The 25,229-nt window shown below is 38.9% G+C and overlaps 1 protein-coding gene across 6 annotated transcripts; it reads right to left on the reverse strand.

Moving 5' to 3' along the window:
• Positions 1 to 574: 574 nt before the first annotated feature.
• Positions 575 to 21,164, reverse strand: wbp1lb (WW domain binding protein 1-like b). Of its 6 annotated transcripts, none has more exons than XM_077246707.1 (5): positions 19,801 to 21,140; positions 9,054 to 9,116; positions 7,817 to 7,919; positions 7,148 to 7,309; positions 575 to 3,321 (listed from the first exon to the last, which is right to left on the reverse strand). In XM_077246707.1, the coding sequence occupies exons 1-5, from the start codon at positions 19,858 to 19,860 to the stop codon at positions 2,699 to 2,701; spliced, it is 1,011 nt and encodes a 336-aa protein (XP_077102822.1). In that variant the 5' UTR covers positions 19,861 to 21,140; the 3' UTR covers positions 575 to 2,698. The 6 variants fall into 6 exon arrangements, with proteins under 6 accessions (XP_077102822.1, XP_077102827.1, XP_077102826.1 ...); XM_077246712.1 differs by having other exon boundaries at positions 7,817 to 7,916; positions 9,054 to 9,222; positions 19,801 to 20,147; XM_077246711.1 differs by having other exon boundaries at positions 9,054 to 9,222; positions 19,801 to 20,142.
• Positions 21,165 to 25,229: the final 4,065 nt, after the last annotated feature.

The following is a 25,229-nucleotide window of genomic DNA, read 5'->3' on the forward strand; positions in this document are numbered from 1 at the left end:
TTTTTTTTTAACTAGCTGAACTACTTTTCAGCAAGTGAAAATGCATCTGAATGAGTGTGAGGTTTAAGGCAATTTGCCAAAAATAGGACAAAGTCAATTATAAATGACGGCACCCTGAAAAAAGGTCAGATCATATTTAGACAGCTAATTTTGGAAAATAATTTTAGCCTTAAATTGTGTCAACTATAGTCTCTTTTTTCTAGCTGTGATTTCATAATTAGTCCTATAGTGGTCATCCTATAGTGGTCATCCCTACTACTGTAAAACAATAGGAAAAAGCGCTTAAACACTTTCGATTTTAATTAGAAAAGTGTAAACATGCAATTTTGATAAGACATGTTTTGGTCATGATCAGAACAAATGTGTTTTTAACTAATGAATGAACCATTTTTGTGACTCACTAAACACTGTAATTTTTAAAGATCCACCATTATCTTCACGCCAACTAAATCCACAGAAAGGGTCACTGAACGGATCGGGTAAATGAACTGATTCAAAGATGGCACATGACAGGAATTAATCAAAATCCCTGCAGATAATATGAACAGGAAACTATGGAAAACAATGACACATGTTGTGTTGATTTGTTTAATATACAGTGTCACGATTAGGTTTTTTGCATAACAATAGAGCCAGAACTCAAATGATTGGATGATTGCAATATTAGACAAAAGAATTGTAGGCTGTACAAAATTATATCATATTCATATCATGTGTGCACAATGCTTCCGAGTATCTATAACTTTTTGAAAATCAGCAGCTTATTAATATTTCAGAGAAAGATTCATATGTATTTGTCTCCAAGCACAGCTCTAACATTAGATTGTCATCACAGAGACACCAGTAAGAGCAGCACATCTCTCTAGTAATAATATTCATTAGGACAGCGAAATAAATTATTTGTTAAAAGAGTGCTTCAGTCATGGAGGAACTTAAAACTGAAGCTACTTTGGTGCAGAAATACAAAAATAAATCATTTTATAATTACACAAGTATGGCTCATTAGTTTGCATATGAACAGAAAATCAAGGCACTTTAAATTGTTACCAAAGTACATGATGTGAGAATTAAAAGGCACAGATTTTGAGCTTTCATTAAGAAAAGTATTTACATAAAAATATATATTCTATTAGGCTGATGTCCAAGATGGTACTGAACAACTGGACCGTGAATGGCATTTAAGAGTGGATTAAACAGAGTGCAAAAAGAATAGAAGCAATTCATGTTACACCAATACAGCCTTATGTACCCATATGTGTCAGCAATAGCATCAATCTCATCAAGACATGTTTTACAAATAGAATTATCCATATTATAATTTTTAAAAAAATATCACAATGTTTCTGTCTTTGGAGTTCACTTAAATATGTTTCAGTGAGAAAATAGTTCATTTTACTTTGTAGCTTACATCAATGGATAAGCAGCTATAAGACCTGACTTCCAACAGTCTGTGTACTAACGAAAACTCCCTTTGGCAAGGCTTGTATCCCTACAGGTTCAAAGGAACATACAACATGTAGTGTTTCTATACAATCCGAAAATTATGGCAAGTAATAACGCCGCACTTTCAAGCTGCAATGCTAACAATTGTCCCATGTCATCTATATAGCCTACTTTGGCTGTGAAAGCTTAGATTTAAGAATCAAACTGGTTCTGAATACACATACATCAGAGCTTACAGCAGCAAAAACACCACAGACAATATGTGAATTAAGACTGTATGTAAATACTTTGTTTAAAATTAATTGAATAGGATTCATTCAGAACAATCTGATTGTGCAACACAAAAACGTAATAAACACCGTTCAAATTTGTCCCATTATATTAGGGAAAGTCAACAGGGGCCTCAAAAGCATGTCTTTTTTTCACGTTCCGTCAGTTTTTACATTTCTCTCCGACTGTCCTAAAAAAACTGATAGTTCAGCACACCAGTGTTTATGTATTTAGCGTCTCAATCGTAAGACTGCACAGTTAAGGTATTTCATGGGCAAAAAAGGTCCATTGTCAATAATGTAGAGATGTGTGAGGCACAGCGAACACAAAAGTCACTTTAAAACCAAGCAGCTTTCTGTTGGAGAACAGCCAATTCACACGACCAACTTAAATAAAAGCAGATTCTGTGCGGGGAACTTTTTCGCCCTTACGGAAAACTCCTGAATTTCACCAAGCACCGTGGATGTGGTTTATGATGGTTATAAGTCATTGTCTGAAAGATCATATTTACGAGATGAATGCACAGTCGTAATTACAAAGTGGGAAGCTGGATTTTCTTTGAGCCCAGTGTCAGTGAGAAAAACGAAAACTAGCTGTATTGTATTATTATGATTCAGTTTACAGCACCTTAATAAAATGTGCATTCTTTGTTCATCATTTTGCTGTATTTACGTGTAGAAAAGGCACAACGGCATCTTTCTCCGACCACTTTGAACGCACCTGACTTTGTAATTACGACTTCTCAACTCATAAATACGCACCTCACAGGAGGAATTGAACGTGCCATTACAGCAGCACATGTGGTACTTAGTCTCGTAGAGCAAGTAGAGCCCATCCTTGTGCACTTTTGGGCTTTTAACTGCATAAATAGATTCTTTGTGCATAAAACAAAGATGTAGATAACATCTAATCGTTTCCATCAGTATGCTCCCTATATCTCACTTTTTCGTTCACCATCTCATTGAGCTTTTTCTAGTATTCAGCTTTAAGATTCTGTGTTATTGTGAGGACCCTCTTGTTCATTTATAGTATGCAAGTAGAGGCAAACAGGATGAGGTTGAGATTGGGCCAGTGGAGATGCTCCACACTCCACTCTGTTTTCTGGGGATAGACGGCCCTGATTTTCCTCTTCGAAGGAATAGAGGTCACATTCCTCACAGAAATCCTGGCTTTTCAAGCCTCGCCCACAAATGCACACCTCAATCCCAGAGTCCCCCGTAAATCTGCGGTGTCTAGCCAGAATCCTCTCTTTCTCATCAGGCATCACCTTCCTGCACTCGTTCTGTTTGTCGACGCTGGGAGGCTGCTCTGAGGGAAGAGGACTCCGCGTGGACCTGCTTCGCTCGATCTCGATCTTGCTTTCGTCTATGCGGTGGAACCCGTTGGAGGTATGGATCTCTTCTAGGCTGGGTCTGGAACAGAGCGTGTCAGATGCAGGGGGCACTGGAGTGGTCTGTCTGGGTGGGCAGTGCGTATCCTGCTGGTCAGTGGTTAAGGGGCTGGTGTAGGCTGGAGGTCCGGTGTTTAAGGCACTATATGGGGGAGGGGGCGTAGCAGGACGATGCACCGCTTCCTCATATTCTGGAAGGAGATAGTTGGGTAGGAATCCTGAAAGAGAAAAAAGCCAAGAAAATGTCTGAGAACCACTGTGAGAATTTAATTCAGACTTTTGTTTTGGTTAAAGAACTACAGTTTTTACTATTATAAAAGGGATAGTTCACCCAAAAATGAAAACATGGTCATCATTATCTTATCCTCATGGTTTTCCGAACCTATTTGAGTTTCACATGGAAGGCTATTTCTGCCACAAAAGAACAAAAGTCAAAATTATGACAACCTTTTTTATTTTGACACCATCTCATAATTGACAATACTGTAGTATGTCATAGTTTTGACTTTTTGTGTTTTAAATTGACCTTGTTACATTTTTCTTTTTAGTATTTTAATTCTGAAATGTAAATCCTAATGCAAGGTTCCTACACATTTTCAATTTCAAAATTCTCTACTTTTCCAGACTCAAATTTTCAAATCTCTCTGTAGATTATTCAGACCATTTAATCATTATTAAACCATTTTATCATTATCATTCATTTTAATGATAAAAACATTTTATCATTATTAAAAAATAATTTTATGAGCTATACAAGGTATATTTGTTAAATGAAAACTATATCCACGTTTGTAATGGTAGACCATTCAGATTTGCTGGTATAAGCCACTGAAATTTGATTAGCTGCTGACGGCCATGTTTTTTATCCAAGTCATATTAGAGCATATGTTAGGATGTCCACCAAAGAAGATGCACACCAATTTTCAACTTCATGGATCAAACGGGTACGAAGTTATAAATGATTTTAGTTGCAGCGCCCCCTATTGGCAGAACTGTCGAAACTTAGTGTGTGTCCTCGGATTGTCCTTTTGTCTTTGTGCATCAAGTTTCATTAAGCTTGGACATTGCGATCAGCAGTAATGATTGCATCAACTCATAAAAATGGGCATTGCCTCACACATTAAATAACTTATATATTCACAATGCTTGGACAAATCAAGGTTCTTTTGCCAAAAAAAATGCCAACACTGTCCCTAACTGTTGTGTGTCTATTTTGGTGAAGATTGGACCAACGGCCTAGGAGGAGTTCGAAAAGTAGTTTAAGAAACTTCAAAAATCTGAGATTTTGGCTTGACTCAATGATCCAGGGGAGAGAAAAGTGTCTGTAGCCCTTAGGGTTCCAAAGTTATAATCCAAAATGCAAATTGCTTTATTATAGCACCACCTAGTTGTCAGACGGCTGGGTGTCTGTGCGCTTTCAGTGCTTGGACCCCTAATAATAAAAAGCCATAAAATTATAAGGCACATAACTTTGAACAATAACAACTGATGTATTTATTGTCATGTGACGAGCTCACAATATGACCAACAGGTCTTTTGTGTTAACCTGTCGGGGCAGATTAGATTAAAACTATAACTCACATCGATCATTCCCCCTGAAATTTATTTTTATTTTTATAATGGCATCTATATTTATTCAATTGGTAGATGCATTCACTAGAAGAAATGTTTCCAGATCATTTCTGAAAGTTGACACGGCACTAAAAACTGGAGTAATGGCTGCTGAAAATTCAGCTTTTGTTACAGGAATAAATTACATTTTTAAATATATTAACAATATTTTAACAATTGTACAGTTTTATTGTATTTTTTTTATCAATGCTTATTGGTGAGCATAAGAGACTTCATTCAAAAACGATCTTACCGATCCCAAACATTTGAACGTTAATATATATTAGGGGTGTCCCCGACTAAGGATTTTCATAGTCGAATCAGAATCGTCAAAGTCTTCCCTATAGTCGAATCATGTGTGTGGGGTTGTGGAGGGGGCGGGGCTTTAACATTTTAAAGCCGCGATGTACAGAACATCACACAAAGATATAGAAGAAAATGTATAAAAACATTTCGGATCAATAAAACTAAGAAATAATATAAATAACTGTAGAAAGGCCACACTGCAGACAGGATTTGCATTTCACATGCAACATCAATGCACCAAAAAATAATCAATTAATTTACAGAATTAACTTAGAACAGAATTTACCTTTCTAATAAATAAAAATCCAAAACTAAATAAGTCAGAATCAAGTCACAAGATGCAGAACAAATGTGTGCAACGTGCCTAAAGTGAAGGGGAACATAATTCAAAACGCAAGCCACAAATAGTTAAATTAGATAACCCTAAGTGATCAATAAATAAAATAACAATAAAGAAATTATTAAAATAACGAAAGTATAGCCAGAATTTTCAACTTTGTCTTTTTAACTGCAGAAACGACAATAAATGCTAAACGTGAGTGCCAGTTTAGCTAAACAGTTATTACTTAAGTTTGAGCTAAGAAGAAAAAAAAAGTTAGATTGTGTTGCTTGTGTGACATTGAAATGGAATCTTAACAAACTGGTTTCGGAGATTTGAAGAAGAGAACATATTTGCATGCCTATTGCCTACATTGCTTACATGGCTCAAAAAGGGACTTTGATCAAACCTTGCATGCTAAATGTTTGATAAGTCTTTCACACGTGCTCTTACTGAAACAAACAAAAGGCAGCATCTACCGAGTAGGTAGTTGTAGGTGTAAGCGAATCTTCTCATCTATCAGCAAAACCAGGTCAAGACCATCAAAGACAGCTTTCTGAGAACATCTTTTTTCACTAATCACTGCTCCTAATGTGTGTGCACTAACTTGGATGGGTTAAATGCAGAGGACAAATTCCGAGTATGGGTTACCATACTTGGCCTTCACGTCATGTCACATTCACTTTCACTTTATACAAATCTATAATGTGACCTGTGCTGGCAAAACGAGTCACAATAAGCAACTTTTCAAAATGATGTATGATTTGTTGGAATCAGACCAAAAATGGCTGCACCTGTTTGAAGTCGATAGAGTCAGCAAAGTAAATTGAGAAAAATCAAGTTAAAGTTTTCTGAAGGTTCCAAAACAAAATCACTTAACAACCATTATTTAAAAAAACTTGTAATAACACATAATTTGGCACACACAAGTCAAAACCAAATATTTCCTATATATCTATAGCAAAAATATAACTTTTCTCCATTATACCACAATAGTTTAATCAATAGATTAACAGACAGCCTGTATACTAGACCTAATGTACCGCACGGATCTAAAATAATGTTACACATCAGATGTTTTTCCCCAACAGTTAACCAAACGTTCACATAAGACATAACAGATAATGTTTGCGTGAATACTGGCCAAGACAGATATTTTGAAATACTTTAATTCTGTGTATGTGTGTATATCAGGATCGCGTCTGAGACGTCCTCCTTACAAAGGAAAGGTGCTCCTCCCAAAAAAAATGTTAAAATAAAGATCATTTCAGATGTTTAATAGCTATTTGGAGCATTGGGGTCACTAGACGAGGACTTAATTAACTCATTTTTGGGAAAACCTCAAAATAGACATTTTTCACTCGTTTTGCCTATAGTTCGAAAATAGCCTGTGCACATTACAACTCATTTTGCCAAAGAGTCGCATATATTTAATGTTGATATAAGTGATTCATTTAATTAAATCATATTAGGTAATTAATTTGATTAAAATATTCGATTGACGCCCCAGATTTTTTAACGAATCATTCGACAGCCAACTAATTCTAATCTACACAAGCACTCACAAAATCTAGCCAATTAAATATTTTTTTTGAATGGAGTATTAATATAAGAAAATTCATATTAACAATAGAAGCTTTTCCAGCATTAGAATATGTTATGTTTATTATTAAACATAATATGTTTGAGCTTTAAAATAATAGGCATTATTACATTGATTTTTAAATTCCTTATTTTTCTAGGTTCTTTGTTAAATGAATGGAAGTAGCAAATAAAACAGAATGTGTATATAAGAGAGATGATATTACTGAAGTAGAAGGGGATAGAGGTGTTGTTGTGAACCTCTCTGTATGCAATGAGGTTGAGCTCGTGCTGTCGTTGTTGCTGTTGCAGTCTGTGTTTGGTGCGGCGGTGATGACACACGCAGCAGCAGCTCAGGATGAAGATGATGGCCCACACCAGCCAGAACCCTGAAAAAAAACACATGGAATAATCCCACACGGAAACCAAATAAAACATTTAAAGTATGCCTTTGTACTTGCTACTTAAAACCTGACTAATTCCTCTAAGACTAAAACCACTGCTTGTGCACATATGATCACACATAATAAGTATTTGCGAGACTCATGTCATTCTCACTCCAGTTTGCAGAAGGTTGAGCATCTTAAGCTGAACTCACTTCCTGTACAACAGCCTTTTCCTCTTTTCAGCATATATATTGTTTAGTTCTTCTAAACCTCTTAAGGCTGGGTTACATTTTATCTTGGACAGCGAAATTCCACAGGCAAAATACATTTATCTCAATCTATGGGAATCGGCACGATCAGGAATTTCAGCTGATGGCAGAGAAATTTTACGTAGGGTTGAAGTTTAATGAATGTTTGGAAGTTTTATTTCGTCATCATTCTTGAATGTGAGCCTTTATGAATTCCTATGAAACATTGTGACCTTGATATTAAACATGAATATGCACTTACACCAAATTTCATAGTAGTAGCTACAGCACTGGGACTCTCCACAACAGTGTCCCGTCTCACACACGTAGCTTTTATTATTCACCCCCTCACATTGAAGTACCTGCTGGAAAAGAAAAATTATACAAGATAAAAAGTCTTGTGGATTCAGCAATTATCTCTAGAACAGCAAATCTTGACCAAAAAAAAAAAAGTTTTTTTTTTAGAAACTTTGAAATAGAAAAGTTTTGGATATGGTATGGTAACACTGTGATTTTGGGACTGCAATCATGCTATATTAAACACGGTACAGTATAGGCTATATCCAAATATGGTTATCATTAAGCACAGAGTAGAATTATACCATGTCCCATAATTATTCAGTAAGTATATTTCCATCTTATACCATCACTGTACTATTCTGCCACCAAAGTACTTGAAACGGTTTATAACAATGAATACGTTTAGATCAGTTTAAGCAGTGTAATCCTGTGTGTAAACTATTTGCTCTAAAATTCAGTACAATATTTGGCTGCAATTTGTGTTTTACAGTAAAGAGGTTAATCACCTGTGTAATAAAACAATAAATATGCTTTGTCAGGTAAAACTCTGAATCAAACATTTTACCAGAGAAGTGGGTCAATGTTAAATAATAATGCCCATTATAAACAAAACAACAAAACGTTAAAATTAGAAAACTAAGCCATTTTTGAAAAACAAAAATGTCATGTGGCGTAATAATTTAAACAGAAACAACATATTTTCCTTAAACATGTTAATGTAGACATATTAAATAATTATTTATTTTCAATAAGGTTTAAATATATTTTTCAAGATAAATAATTATGTGCTGAATTGATTTGTAAATATCATTGCTTTTTTCGGGGCTGACACGCATGAAAATTTACAACCTGAAATAACTTTGTTAGATATGGGGGTAAAAATAAATAAATAGTCATATCACTGAAAAAAAAACATTCATAACATTTATAGCATCAAACTGCCAATCTTGCGTACAGCGAAATCTAAAATGTATAGAATCTTTTTAATTTCTTTTCTCTTTCAGTAAATCCAAATTATCTACACTTTAAGCACCAGACACCATGTTACCCTCAAGAAAACAAAGACTACAGGTAGATCAGACCTAAATAACCAAAATAAGCAGAAACCTTCAAAAGGTAGGCATAATAGGCAAGGCATGTTTGTTCCATTTCATGAATCAGTTAATGATTAAATAAAGTTAAGAGATCAGGTTCTCTACCATTCTTGTCTTCTGGTGCAGTACAGACATGCTACTCCAGAGCCCTTCAGCCTTGTGAAAGTCCTTTCAGCACAATAGTTGTGATACACAGGGGAGGAACAGGGGTGCACACACACACACACACACACACACACACACACACACACACACACACGGGACAGAGATTGGTCTACGGAAAATTCCATGCAGGAGAGAGGAGTGTAAGGAAGTCTGCATTATAATGAGATGCTCCCTCAATATTATGGGAGTAGACAGTACAAAATAAAATGAAAAGGTTACCAAAAACATTGCCTAACATTCTGTTCCCAATGCCATACAATGTATTGTTCTGTTTCAGTTAGTTAGATCCTAAAACTTATCTAAAGCAGCATTTCTTCACCTTTTTGCTGTTGACCCTCCCTATGGCCTACATTGTGAAAACATAACGTGAATGGTGGGAATAGAATTTATGGTGAAACTACATTTACACAATTCAAAATTATATTCAAGACATGTATTTTTACATTAAAGAGTAGTTTACCCAAAAATGAAATTTCTGTCATCAATTACACTCAAGTCGTTCTAAACCCGTAAGACCTTCGTTCATCTTCAGAACACAAATTAAAGATATATTTGATGGAATTGAGAACTTTCTGTCCCTTCATAGACAGCAACGTTGTTACCATTTAGGGCCAGAAAGGTAGCAAAGAGAGTTAAAATAATCGATGTGACGAGAATACTTTTTGTGTAAAAAAACCCTCCCAAAATAGCGACTTTCAACAATCTCTTCCACGTACCTTTGTGTGGATAACATTGGTTGATGAACACCAAATACATATCACAATTTTGATAAGTTTTCAGTATGTGCATGGGATCATTTTTACATCTTGTATTATGGTGTATCAGTATAATCAGTGCATTTAAGCAGTTAATGTTCCTGTAGGCTACACAGGCAAAAAATATCATCCCATAATGCCTGAAACATTGTCACAAATTATTTTTAACCACAGCTGTTTTACCAGCTTACAACACACAGCCATTAACAAGCATAATGACTAGTGTCCACCATAAAAGCAAGACCAGATTCAAGACCAAAGTAGACGTAGTAGACATACAATTCCAGAAATGACTCGATTCTGCGGAGCAGGTCAAGTGTAGCCCCATGACACGGTCTCTTTCCCTTGAGAACGCCAAGGACTGTCACATCCTTTGAGTGCGTCATTTATCACCAACCACAAACATCAGCAATTAACCAATGCCGACTCTGCAACATGAGACTGCATACTCTTTCTGGATATTATTAAACACACAGTGACCCAAAAAAGTATTTGGACACTTAAGACACACAAAATGTATGAATCACATTACACTGTGACTGAATACAAAATATCTAGCTATGTGGAATCTGCAAACAAATGACGCAAGACCTTTTCTCAGAACTAATTCTACTTTGAATGACCTGTATGAATAGCAATTCAGCACTTGCAGCTTTTTTATTAGAATAAAATATAATAATTTGTTGCAGCTGCAGAGACTATCCATATCCGGTTTCAGTGCCAGAAAACATATCAGAAAACTAATTAAGTTTAATCGGTTATAATGAGAAGTTGCTGAAAGCAATGTTGGCCAGTCTATTAAGGATCCTTGACTAGCTAACATTGTTTTCCACAGTCTTAGTGAGAAGTTGAGTATCAGAGACAGCATATGATACTAATACTGAGTCAGCTAAAACTCAAGAGACTTTTGGGTGAACATGAGATTTTAATTCTTATTTGGAGGGCGGAACTACCGTCTACAAATGCACACTGTATTACACAATATACCCTTAAGCAGAACTCGGTTTAACTTGTAACTGCTGAGTGTGGTTTATCTTCAGGTTATGCCGTCATCTGATGGAAGAACTACAGCCAGCCTATAGTTAACCTACTTCAGTACTTTAAGTACAGAGAGTCATTTACAGGTTTTTGAGCCACTTTTTAGGGCACCAAAATTATGTCTATACTATAGCGCATCAAGTTTCAAGGAACCAATAGCATAGCATAACCAATGCAATTCTATATGCTGACTAGTCCTATACGTATACAAGGCAGCATGTAGTGTACTATGCCCCCACCACTTTTTGGAAAGGTCAATTTTGTTCTACCACTCAAAATAGCTTGTGTCATTCATCTTCAATTATAGAGAAAGAGTTTTTTGTTGGTGTATGTTACAACATGCACGATGCAAGTTTCTCTCCCACACACCAAAGACAGTTGCCAAATTGCCAATCTATCCCTTTTTCCTGACTTGCAATCTTTTCCAGTGAAATCACAAAACAAAATGCAACCAAATATTTCCCTAATGACATACAGATGCAACTTTGGTTCAGTAAAATAAATGTGAGGCTAAATAAAATTGGAACCCCCTCACACTGAGGATAAAAGCTTTACCATTTAGGCCGGTTCTAGACTCGGTTCACACTTGTAGTTCTGTTCTCTTGGATCTTTTGGTCAGGACAAACCTTTTGGTCTTTAGCTCTGGTTCGCTTAAAGTTCACACTGTCATTTTTAAAACCGTGCCCTAAAGTTACAAAAAACACAAAAAAGCAAAAAACGCGCTCATTGTACATATGGTGAAGGTAGGTAATAGTGAATTAAGGGATAGAGGGGAATTTTTGGATTGCACCTTGTGACATAGCGTCCTTTTTTTGGTTCAGTTAGGTGTCTTTGGTCCATGCTGCGTTGAATTATTTCAGCACCAGAGTTTGTTTGGAAGGTCCAATCTGAGTGAAATTGTTCCCGGAGCCCCCCGCAACGTTGGTCTGCTTTCACATTTACTTAATTCTATGAAAAGGGTCTGTCTGCATCCCACAGAACTACAAACCACACCCCTGCAAGTTACACCAACTACAACAGGGTTCATGCGCAGGTTTCTTTAAATCGTTTTACCCTACTGCAAGTTCCTTAGCAATCTCTTTCAACTGGACCTGCAAACAAGTACCTTGTATTAGAACACTAGAACCTGCTCATGTAATTTAGGAACAACTCTCATCCCAAAAACATTCAGAACCATCAAAGCAAAAGCACCACCATCCTATATCAAATGTGAATCACATCACAACACGTAGGAAATTACTAAAAAAATAATCATAAAATCAAAATTATGTACAAACATTCTACTTGTGGATTTTAGCACATTTCCAAGTTATGCACCAAGGACTACGTTTACATTAGGGCTGAACGATATTCTGTTTTAGCATCGACATCGCGATGTGCGCATTCGCGATAGTCACATCGTCGGAACATGCGATGTGAAGAATGGTAGCACCCGGACGTATTAAGAGAACGGTAGCACACAGTAAACACGAGTTTGTTGTATGGCTTGTTGCTGGGGTGACATGCACGTTCCGCGTGCCTGCACAGTGATTGGTTCGCTGTGCTGCTGGTCACCGGCACCGCTCACAGCCAACATTCTCTGGCAATCCTGTAGCTAAAAATGAGCGACGAAGAGAATCCGCCGCAAGCAAAGGATGATTTCGTACCAAAAAGAAAGTCAAAATCAGCTATTTGGGACTATTTCGGCTACAAAAAGGAGGATGTTGCCAACGATCATCACCTGCCAACGAACCTGTCTCAAGCCTGCAAAGGTTGATAGACTTGTGTTCTTAGCTAAAAACCTTGAGTAAGCAAAGCATACAGAATACATAAGCATGCATCATGCTAAAGAATACTCAGTTTAGGAGAAGTTTTATTTCATTTTGTTTATTTCATATATTTAGCCATTATGATGATGACCAACACTGTTTTACTTTGGCACTTTTGCTAAGAAAAGTTGACTTAAAAAAGATTGTGAACCAAAATGCTTAAGTTGTTTTATAAAAAAATATTTATTTTAAGTTATATTTTTTTGAACCAATCAGGGGGTTGGTGTAAAGCTGCTGTTTAAATGTGTTCTGCTTTTCTGTTTACAATATGTTCTAATACTCTGTTTAGAAGATTTAATACAAAATGTATTAAAGTTTTATTTCATTTTGTTTATTTCATATATTTAGCCATTATGATGATGACCAACACTGTTTTACTTTGGCACTTTGGCTAAGAAAAGTTGACTTAAAAACAAAAGATTGTGAACCAAAATGCTTATAAGTTGTTTTATAAAAAAAAAAAATATTTTCAGTTATATTTTTGTAAACCAATCAGAGGGTTGGTGGTGTAAAGCTGCTTTTTTTATTTAAAAATCTGTTCTGCTTTTCTGTTTACAGAAATATGTTCTAATTTTGGAATAAAACATAAGTGACCTTTTTGTCAGCTTGCTTATTAGTGAATTTATTGATATCATTGGAATGGTAATTATTGACTTTAGCCTGGATTGTTGGCTCGCAATATCGCAATATATATCGTTGGGAAAAAAATATCGCAATGTAATTTTTTTCCAATATCGTGCAGCCCTAGTTTACATGCAGCCAATAACCCGTTCAAAACCGAGATATTAGCAATAACCCGGTCACACACGGCCATCGGCAAAAACCCGAATATGCTTATATCCCGGATTTTAAAACCGGGATATGATACCTGGGGTACCCCTTTTCTAACCTGAATTTTTGGTCATGTAAACGCGTATCGGCATATCCCCATAGTGATTTGTGTTCTGCGCATGTTCTATTCACAAGGAATCTTGGTCTTTTGAGTAGAGGAACTGCTCGGCGCATTCAAAAACCCGCGTGCAATATACCGGAAGTAAACATGGCGAGACGCAGCACTATGGAGGTAGTTTTGTTTCTTTATTATTCAATCAAAAAAAATATTTTCAATTAAAAAAAACTTCACTTCAATAAAAGAAAAACTTTTAAATCAAAGAAAAAATATATTTGAGACTCAAAAAAATACATTTGAACATTACTTTTCTTTGATTGAAAATGTTTTCTTTGATAGAAGTCCGTTTTGTTTTGTTTAAAGCAATCTTTTTAATTGAAGTAACATTGTTTTTTGATTGGACCATATAGGTAGGACATTTGTGTCTTTATCATTCAATCAAAAAAGAAGTTGCTTCAAACAAACAAACAACAGAATCAATAAAAAAAAGTCACTTCAATGAAAAGATAAACATTTTCAAATATAGAAAATCGTTTTTGAATGCAAATAAAATATTTGAGACTCCAAAAATTGCATTTGAACACTTTTCTTTTTATTGAAAATGTTCTCTTTGATTGAAGTAATCTTTTTTGTGCTTGGGCCATACATGGGTAGGACATTCGTGTCTTAATCATTTCATTTGAAGTGAAAAAAATTTAGAAGTTCAAATTGTTTTGATTGAATCATTTTTTTTTGAAGTGCAAAAAGTTTTGAAGTTCAAATTTTTTTGATTGAATCATTTTGACACAAACGTTACGCAGTGGGCGGGTGCTTCTCTATTGGTCAGACATGTTTGATTGACAAGTGTCTACATCAACGACATCTTTCTGACAAAGAAGTCATGTTCGCCACTCGCCAGCAAGCTTTTTGCCAGCAAGTGGAGGGAGCAGCCGTGAAGTTCATTTTCCTGAAGCTACTGATCTATCTCTGTGAGCCTTGCAGCGGCCAAGTACAGGGGGTAGTGAACTGATGATCAAATGAGTGTTCCAATTATTTGTAATTTTGGTTTATAGTCAATCTTGCACCTAGCACCCTAAAACCAAGTGATGTACGCAGTTGTGGTCATGATTATTTTCAGGAATTGAATAATCTGTTCCATATTTTGTATTTAGCTGTCTATTGCTGAAAATGACAATAAATACACAATCATACATCAAGTTAAACAATCTGTTATTTATTTCTTTATCTATGTGTGTGCAATAATTCTATCTATCAATCTATCTATCCATCCATAAATACGTATCCATAAACTGATATCAGTTTGTCTAATGAGTGCACACTGCACACACTAGCTCAAAAAGAGTAGATCGACTTGTTTGAGCTTCCACGGTTGCCGTAGTTCCCCTGTAGTGAGAGCGCAGCTGTTGCGAGTTAGCAACATGCATGCGCAATATTTGCCACGTGAGCGACACGGGGACAGGGGGGGGGGGGGATAGCAGCCTATATCCCGCTCTCAAAATAAAAGCATCTACTAAACAGACAGCGCTTTTTTCTGTTCTTTGAGCACTAATGACGTTACTTAGTAGAACATAACACAGCACTAGCACATAGCAAGCTGCTGTGGTGGTGGGGGGGTGTATCGGCGAACATTATCAACTAGCCGTTCGCGCACTTTGCCATCCTGTCTGAATATATTTAGATATCTAACCTAACACCATCACAAAAATTCCTCAACGTGAAGTTCCACTCCCTCCTGGCAAAAAGCTTGCTGGCGAGTGGCGAACATGACTTCTTTGTCAGAAAGATGTCGTTGGTGTAGACACTTGTCAATCAAACATGTCTGACCAATAGAGAAGCACCCGCTGTCATGAACTGCTCGGTGTAAACAGACAGTGGTGATCCAAATGCAGGCTTTATTGAGAGGAAGATCCAGAAACAGGTACGAGAGAACAGGCAGTAGTCAAAACCAGGTAAGCAGTCCAGATCAGCAAACATACAATGCAAGTTTAAGGCAAACGGGAAGACCAGATACAGGCAAGGAGTTAAGGAACCGTGAAACTGGAAAACACTAAGGAACTAGGCAAACACTTGATGCAGTCAGACACTTACAATACTGAGCCCCGAACCAAGGGAAAACTCAGGCTTAAATCAGGGACGCTAAATCTAAAACAGGTGCAACAAATAAACCATAATCAGTCCAGGGTAAAACATAAAGGAACCAAAAAACTAGGACGGAGTGCCCCCTAGAGGCTCAAGCGGGCACTCCAGCCGCAGATCGTCACATAACCCCCCCTTTAAGGAGCGGCTTCCATACGCTCCAAAAACAACCCAGGCGGGGGGTAGAGCGAGGGCGACCCTGGGGGAGGGACGGAGGGCCAGGCCCGTGCAGGGGAACGGGACCAGGACATAGCCACGGCGGGCCTGGGCCGCAGAGCGTGGGCGGACCCAATTGGGCCGGTGGAGCAGGACGAGGCGGAGGCCAGGGCGGAGCAGGGTGGACCGAAGACCACGGCGGAGAAGGAAGGGTCGATGGCCAGGGCGGAGCACACTTGGCAGGGAACCAGGGAGGAGCACACTTGGAAGGCGACCAGGGCGTATGAAGCTTAGGACCGGACGAGACCAGCGGCATAGGAAGCTCGGGACTGGACGGGACCAGCGGCATGGGACGCTCTGGTGGAGATAGCAGAACCAAGGCAATGTCAGCGCCACCTCCATGGCCCTCTTAGGGTACCTACTGCCCCCCCCAAAAAAGTTCTTGGGGAAATTTGAAGCTAAAGCCTCCAGGCTGGAAACCGCCACTGGAAAAGGCTCCCGAAGCTTGAGAGGCGCAGGTAAGGCGAGGCGCAGAGGAGGGGCCGGCAGGGCGAGGCGCAGAGGCGGGGCCGGCAGGGCGAGGAGTCTGGGGACGCCCTCCGGAGCCTGGCGAGGCAAGCGAGTCCTCCTCTTCCTTCTGCGACGGCTCTTTACTGGGCTAGATTCACTCACTAGGCTAGATTCGGACCTGGACTCACGTGGCTCGGCACCTGACTCACGTGGCTCGGCACCTGACTCACGTGGCTCGGCACCTGACTCACGTGGCTCGGCACCTGACTCACGTGGCTCGGCACCTGACTCACGTGGCTCGGCACCTGACTCACGTGGCTCGGCACCTGACTCACGTGGCTCGGCACCTGACTCACGTGGCTCGGCACCTGACTCACGTGGCTCGGCACCTGACTCACGTGGCTCGGCACCTGACTCACGTGGCTCGGCACCTGACTCACGTGGCTCGGCACCTGACTCACGTGGCTCGGCACCTGACTCACGTGGCTCGGCACCTGACTCACGTGGCTCGGCACCTGACTCACGTGGCTCGGCACCTGACTCACGTGGCTCGGCACCTGACTCACGTGGCTCGGCACCTGACTCGGCACCTGACTCACTTGGCTCGGCACTTGACTCACTTGACTCGGCTGGCACGCACTCAGACTCAGTAGAAAACTCTTGAGGCAGGAATACAACGGAGCTCACGTGAAGTGTTAGAACGACGGGATTCACATGTTGCGTGGATTTGGAGGACCTTTTACGAAGCGCTGGTTCAACTGAGCTTTCATGTAGCGCAAACTCGGCGGAGCACGTGTGAAGCGCTGGTTCACCGGGAGACACTTGATGCGTGGATTCAGTTGGTACCTTGTAAAATGGCGAATCGTCGGGTCTTCTGTGAAGCAAAAGTTCCAAAAACTCCACAGTAAAAAGCGAACCGCTCATGGAAAGGGCCAGGTCAATATATTGGGTAAGAGTCCAGTTTGAACTCGGAAACGGTATAGCAGAGCCGAGCGGTTCAGACAGTCCTCCCCGAAAGAAAATCATTAAACAGAAATCATCTAAGTAGGACTGACGAGAGAGCTTCAAAAAATCTGTCACAAAAACCTTGAGAGGACGTTCTCCTTGACGGAGGCTTACGATCTGCGCTGTGGGATCCATAACGAGGTCCGTGTTCCTCTCAGCCGCTGGATCAGTAGTGGCTCAGTATTCTGTCATGAACTGCTCGGTGTAAACAGACAGTGGTGATCCAAATGCAGGCTTTATTGAGAGGAAGATCCAGAAACAGGTACGAGAGAACAGGCAGTAGTCAAAACCAGGTAAGCAGTCCAGATCAGCAAACATACAATGCAGGTTTAAGGCAAACGGGAAGACCAGATACAGGCAAGGAGTTAAGGAACCACGAAACTGGAAAACACTAAGGAACTAGGCAAACACTTGATGCAGTCAGACACTTACAATACTGAGCCCCGAACCAAGGGAAAACTCAGGCTTAAATCAGGGACGCTAAATCTAAAACAGGTGCAACAAATAAACCATAATCAGTCCAGGGTAAAACATAAAGGAACCAATAAACTAGGACGGAGTGCCCCCTAGAGGCTCAAGCGGGCACTCCAGCCGCAGATCGTCACTCCCGCCCACTGCGGAACTATTGTGTCAAAATGATTCAATCAAAAAAATTTGAACTTCAAAACTTTTTGCACTTCAAAAAAAAAGAGATTCAAACGAAAAAATCTGAACTTTAAAACTTTTTTCACTTAAAAAAATGATTCAATCAAAACAATTTGAACTTTGAAAAATAACAATTTGAAAAAAACACATTCTCGTCAATACTTCTTTTATTCACGGGGTAATTTTTTTTTGCATTTGAACAGTTTTTTCTTTGATTGAAACAACTTTTTTGGAATTAAGACACAAATGTCCTACCCATGTATGGCCCAAGCACAAAAAAGATTACTTCAATCAAAGAGAACATTTTCAATAATAAAAAAAAAGTGTTCAAATGCAATTTTTGGAGTCTCAAATATTGTATTTACATTCAAAAACGATTTTCTATATTTGAAAATGTTTATCTTTTCATTGAAGTGACTTTTTTATTGATTCTGTTGTTTGTTTGTTTGAAACAACTTCTTTTTTGATTGAATGATAAAGACACAAATGTCCTACCCATTATATGGTCCAATCAAAAAACAATGTTTATTATTAAACAATGCCAGCTGCGTGAAAAAACGCTTTGGTGGACACACGGCCAAGGTTGTCCGTACGTCCAGAAGCTAACCGTGCGGGTTATAATAAACGGGTTATATAAATTAAATATATAATAAACGGGTTATTCCTAATGTTTCAGAAACCCGAATAGTGACCTTAACCCGACCATAACCCAAATATTGGCTGCATGTAAACGTAGTGCAGTGACCAGAAAACAAAACAATATTTATTTATTTTTTAGAACAATGAAGGCATTTGGGGACCTTTCACACTAATTGTCAGATTTTGTTATGCTAGTCCATAAATTTGAATAACGTGCTATAACGTGCTGTAAGGTGCGCATTTTGCAGCACTTTGCACCTTGCAGCACTTCTTTACTGGATAAAAAGATATTTGACGAGCCAAGTACTCTAATCAAAAAGATTATGTAGACTAGGCTACATGATCCCTCAAAGGCCAAGAAGGAAAAAATCACTGAATAACATTTCACTCAGCACATAGTGATAAATTCACTTCTTCTGAACTACAGACAATGGGCTCAGCACTATTTTCAACAGCGATTACAAAATCCATAGACCTTTGTAAAGGAGAAAGACGTGTCACGATACGTGTGCTAGACACATTTACGACTTTAGATAGTGACTTCAATGCTCATAGAATCATATTCTGAACACAACTGGTAATTTACAACTAGTTCAAATCAGCTACTATAAACACCACTATAAAAGTCTCGAAATCTGTGACATTTGAATTGTTAGACACTGCTAATACTACAGATTTTGTTTACTGAATCTGTCCCGCGCAGGTTTAGGCCGTGTCTCCAAAACATAGGGAGGTGTCTACCTAGACAGCATTGTGGCCATCGTTATGTCCAAAATCGTGTCAAACAAGCAGCCAACTAGGATTTGAGACACAGTTTCAGACTTCGGTGACTTGACGCAAGACTAACGTTATTGGTTAGCAGCACGCAAGACTCTAATAAACAGATCAGATTGCAAAATAAATAAAACGACGAGTGGACACGGTTAATAACACAAACTTATTAACATGTGCTACAAAGTGAGGATAACATGAATAATGTTCAACCGGCGAGTCAACATGGCAGAACCTGAAGTGTGCACTGTGCATTCAGAGCCCAACAGTAGCGTTATACATAACCGACACAAACAACCGGAAAGTTCAACAAGACATTTAAGATTTGTTCTCACCTCATAGACACTGGCCTCGGTGGGGATGGCAGATCCAGCGATATATAAAAACAAGCCCATTTTCAACAGGCTGATAGAACATTACAATTTATCAGTGCTTACTTTGGTCCGTGCAGGAGTTACAATATGCGAACAGTAAAAGGCTCTCGACTTGTTAATGCATCGCCGCCTTCTGCTGTTTTATTGGTATTTTGGGGCATGAGGGGAGACACAGCAGTGGAGCAGGAGCAGAAGCATGAGCTCCGCGCCACTGTTTGCCCCTAACTATTGTACAAGCGAGTCCCTGCGAACTGCATTTCAAGCGCAGCTGGGTGTGACGCTTGCCATAACCATAACCTAACTGTTATGCCATGTGCGCAACGTGATAATGGGACAAATTGTGCTTGGCTCCACCCACCGAGGGAGGGTCTAGGACTGTGGGATTTGATTCTTCTCAGTGACTCGAATCATTTGAATCACTAAGTTGCTGATTGACCCAAGGTTACGTAGAAACGCAATTTCTGCGGACAAATGGAAATTGGAAATGCTGCATGGAATGAAATGTATGGAGGACGAAACCTGGCGAAATTAAAGGTGCTCTAAGCGATGTCGGGTGACATCACTTGTTGACGTTTAAAGTATTGTCAAACAAAACGAAGGATAGCTAGACCCTCCCTCCTCCTCATCCGCGCACTAACTAGGGATGGCTGACGCGAAACAGTCGTTCCGAAGCTTTGCGAGATCCCGAAGCGCAGATGTTTCGAAACACTGATTCGAAGCGTGATTCAAAACACCCATGTCACGTGACTATGGCCAAACGAAGCCTCGAAGTGTTTCACTAATACCCCTTTTCCACCAACAAGAACCGGGTGCTGGTTCAGAGCCAGAGCCAAAGCTGGTTCAGAGTGGGTTCGACTGACGAGCTTAATAAGAACCGATTTGCCTTTCCACCGGCTAGAGAGCCACAACAGAGCCAGATCTTACGTCACTGTATACGTCTCATGTTGCCCAGCAACGCTAGTGCGGTAGCGCCAAACAGTACGCCAGGCTTGTTCGAGATGCATCGGCTTCTCGCAGATCGATCTCCGCATGACATCAAAACACTGCGATAGCGATCTAAAAGCACAAGGAGTCGTATGTTCTCCAAACACTCCCGCAGCTCCGATCGGTCCGCGCCGCTCCGATGCATCTCGAACAAGCCATCAACAATAACGGACGTTGCAATACTATGGATGCTCATGGGTTTACAAAATACATCGGAGTCCAACGCGTTTGTGCAGCTCGCCGTAACTTACATAGACGGATATTTATAATCGAGCTGCTATTAGCTCGACTAGCTGCTATTTAAAAATGGCGGTCACAAGTTTCTATTCGTCTTGTTGGTCACGGTAACCCCGCCCCCAGCCCCTGACGCAAGTGGTTCTTACTTGGCTCTGTTCTAGACCAGCAATGATTTGGTGCTACTTAAGAACCACTTTTCCTGGTTCGGAGCTGGTGCTTTGCGTGTGGAAAACCAAAGAACCGAATTGAAACTAGGCTCTGGCTCCGAACCAGCACCAGCTCTGCCTTGGTGGAAAAGGGGTACAAATGTTTCATCAGGTGTGATCCGCCGAATCAGCGTTTGATTGACACGGTCGGAAACAGACCACACAATCGCACATCTGTATAAAAGTGAAATCAACGCATATTGACCTCGTGGGTTTTTGTGAGAGGAGTTTGATTTTGAGATAGCGGATTTTTGGTGATATAGTGACATTTACAGTGCGATTTGTTTAGTTATATTTAGGCTTACATTTAAATTTACACAACACATTGACTGATAGGCTAGAGACACAGAGTATAATTATAGTGACACATTAATAGATACATAGATATAAATATATATAGACAGCTAGATTAATAGATAGATAGATAGATACATATATAGATAGATTAAAGATAGCCTACATAATAAATACATAGATTATAGATACATTTATAGATACATGTCTAAATACATAGCTAGATTATAGATACATAGATTATAGATTATAGATACATATCTAAATACATATATTATAGAAACATATTATATATATACATATCTAAATGATAGATTGTAGATACATATATCTAATTACATAGATAGATTAGAGATACATATCTAGATAGATTTGGATAGATAAATAAAATGGAGGCTCCCCAGAAGAGATGCCGTACATCTGTGGTGTGGGAGCATTTCCATTTAGAAACCCCAAATAAAGTGAGATGTGTATATTGTGATCGGCAGCTCGCCTACTGCAACAATACATCATCCATGATGCGCCATTTGAGGAGCACTCATCCTGCCATTTTGCAGGGTGCAGAGGATGGCATTCCCCCTGTACCTAGGCCTGCTACTGACACTGCTGGGCCATCTAAGCAAGGTATGCATAGATGTATCCATCACCATCAACATCATCACCTTCACCATCACCATCACCATCAACACCAGTAGAAACACAGGGCATTTTATGGGAACTTTTTGATACTCGTATCCATCAAACCCAGATGATGCACAATGCTACAGCTGATGCCACAGTGGAAGTGAAAAAATACATCAACGATGCGTATTTGCCCAGAACTCATGATCCACTAATTTACTTGAAAGAGAGAGCAGTAATCTTTCCTCATTTGTATGTCCTAGCTAAAAAATATCTTTGCATGCCAGCAACAAGTGTCCCTTGTGAGAGGATTTTTCAAAGGCTGGAGAAATTATCTGTAAAAAAAGAAGTAGGCGAAGTCCTTCCACAGCAGAAAAATTTATATTTTTGAATACAAATATGTAAAAAAGTGAGACATTGTGGCTTGATTTATTTTATTAATATTCATTTTGCAGGACCAAAATAACATTATGCACAGGGAGGAGCCTATAGGTTACAAGATTCACATATTGGAAAAGTACAATAATAAAAAAAAACAAATTTTCATGGCTCGTCAAGGTTGTTTCAGATCAACACCTGCAAGTGACCACTAGGTGTCACCGTTGAGACGGGTGTCGGATTGATTCGAAGCCTCGAAACAATATGGACCATTTGGTTCAACTGTTTCATTGCTTCACGAAGCCTCGATCTGCCCATCACTAGCACTAACCCCCCAAACCCTTCTTATCGGTAATTGGCAGGAACAGTTTGTTATGTTTCGTGGTGCGGTTAGCCCAGTTTGTTTTTGTTGCCGTTTGTGGAGTCAGTCCCCAGTCTGCAGAGACCGTGTTTTTTTATAGTGTGTTCAGGGGACAGGCAGCTAGCAGATAGTGAGATGTTTGTTGTATGTGACAAAAAATGTTTTGGCCTAAAAAACGCGTGACATCGCTTAGAGCACCTTTAAACATTAATAAATGAATAAATAAACAAATAATTATGCGAATAAATGTAAAAATAAATAAATAAATGACTATACTTTTATTTCCTTATTTATGTATAATTATATTTTTTCCACATTTATTTTGTCATTTATTTATTTATGCATTTTTTAATTTTCAATTTTATTTATTTTCACATTTATTTATGTATATATGTATTTATGTCTACATTTATTTATTTATTCATTTATTTATTTATGTATTTATTTATACATTTATTTATGTATACATTTATTGCTCTGTATGCTAATGAGGGGGCGTGTTTTACCTAAGACATAGCAATTGATCTCAGAGTGGCAGTGCTGAAGCATTGAGGCCACAGTGACACCTTGTGGTGTGACCAAACAATACGCAAGAGGTTTGTGGACCTGACTTTACAGGTCACGCAGGAAATAAATTACTTAGAGATGGGAAATATGGCCAAAATCTTATAACACGGTTTATGTCATTTAATATGCCCTAACTGTATGTAGCTTTAGGTTTACCATACATAGGCCTACTCTTTGTTCCGGACATGGCCGTAAAACATCAGCAGGTCGGGATTTCTTATGTCTGGGCACACATGAACAGAATCCGCAGACAACAGACACTTTTACACGGAAGCGCGTCATCCAAAAAACACATTTTATGACATGCATTGTAGATCCGTACACAGAAATAACTGCTAACTGCATTTTTAATGTAGCCTATCTTTCCAAAAACAATGTCATTTATTTATTTATTTTTACATTTATTCGCATATTTATTTATTATTTATTCATTTATTCATTTTGAATTTCTGCAGGTTTGGTCATCCATAGAATGTATGTACTTTTGTTGTGTAACATGCATTTAGTGATTAGAATTGGGTAAGTAAATGTGCCTCAGTGAGCCCCCTCTGACAGCGTGTCTTCCTAAATCGTTGTGAAGTGTCCCCAGATGTCAGAGTATGTGAGAGAGGTTCATGCTTCTGGGTCTTTTTTTTTTTTCATTTATTTGTGAACTGCTTTCTGTGCATTTGTAAATCGCTGCACACATTCAAAGCTTCTTATGCATTTGTAAATCCCCTCACGCATCTGTTGATTTTGAAACACTTCTAGCGTCGACGTGCAGACAAATCCACAAATAAGTGGACTCCACCCTGTGTTTCCTCAAGCCAATCAGATAACGGCCAGCTTTGAAAGCTGGCTCAAAGCTGGCCAATCTAAATCTAATTTTCAAGTAGCCAGCACTAGTCAATATAAGTATGATTATGCAGACAGTTCATATATCTGCAGCTAAAAAAACAGACGTCACATAGGGTAAAATGTGTTAACATTTCAAACATGCTAGTTTTACCTTATTTGAAACTGCTACGGCAGCAGTGAAATGATATTGGGGCACTATTTGCTTTTCCCAAGCTGTGTTGCGCCTCTTGCCGGTGTAGAGAGGGTGTTACTGATCATGATGCTCGGGATCTGTGATGATTATAATTCCCTGAGTTTATCCTGATGGAATTATAAAGAGGCCTTAAACTCCAACAATCTTTTGAAAAGAGACAGTTCAGCTCAATCAAAAGCTAAAAAGTATTTTTTTTAGTTAAGATAATAATGACCAATCTGATTCAATTTACGACATTAGGATACAGTAAATGTCATGAATAAGTTATTATCAATAATGCATGCTTAAGTTTTAAAATCCTAATGTGTCCTTTTCTTTCATGTTAGACAATGATTGAGGGCCATGCTGATGTGAAGACCACCAATGGCTATGCCTATTTTGCATGGGCTTCCCCAAGTAGTGCACCAACCATATCAGAAATATGCAAGAAGATGATGAAAATCATGGCCAATGACCTCAAGAAGGTGCTCAACAAACTGTACGAATAAAGTTCTGACCCTCATCTGTGGCATTACAAGTTCATGTTAGATCAGGGTAGTCAGGCCCTGCCAGCCGCCATTAAAAACCTACATGAAGAAGAAGAAGGAGTCAGGCCCTGCTCCTGCGTATACAACTACTGCCCTAATTTAACTAATCAAGGTCTAGAAGATTACTGGGGAAATTATTGGCAGTTGTGTTTGAATTAAACACTGCAGGTGGCCCTTTAGGAACG

Source organism: Siphateles boraxobius, unplaced genomic scaffold, assembly GCF_051911475.1.
Source record: "Siphateles boraxobius isolate OS27281-9 unplaced genomic scaffold, OSU_SipBor_1 29, whole genome shotgun sequence".
Taxonomy (NCBI): Eukaryota; Metazoa; Chordata; class Actinopteri; order Cypriniformes; family Leuciscidae; genus Siphateles; species Siphateles boraxobius.

What these genes read in the sequence shown, in the direction of transcription:
- wbp1lb (XM_077246707.1), bottom strand. Translation starts at nt 19,860, where the DNA reads ATGGGCTTGTTTTTATATATCGCTGGATCTGCCATCCCCACCGAGGCC. An exon ending in CCGAGGCCAGTGTCTATGAG is followed by an intron (nt 9,117 to 19,800) that starts GTGAGAACAAAT and finishes TTGTGCTGAAAG; the next exon opens with GACTTTCACAAGGCTGAAGG. An exon ending in CTACTACTATGAAATTTGGT is followed by an intron (nt 7,310 to 7,816) that starts GTAAGTGCATAT and finishes GTTTTTTTTCAG; the next exon opens with GGTTCTGGCTGGTGTGGGCC.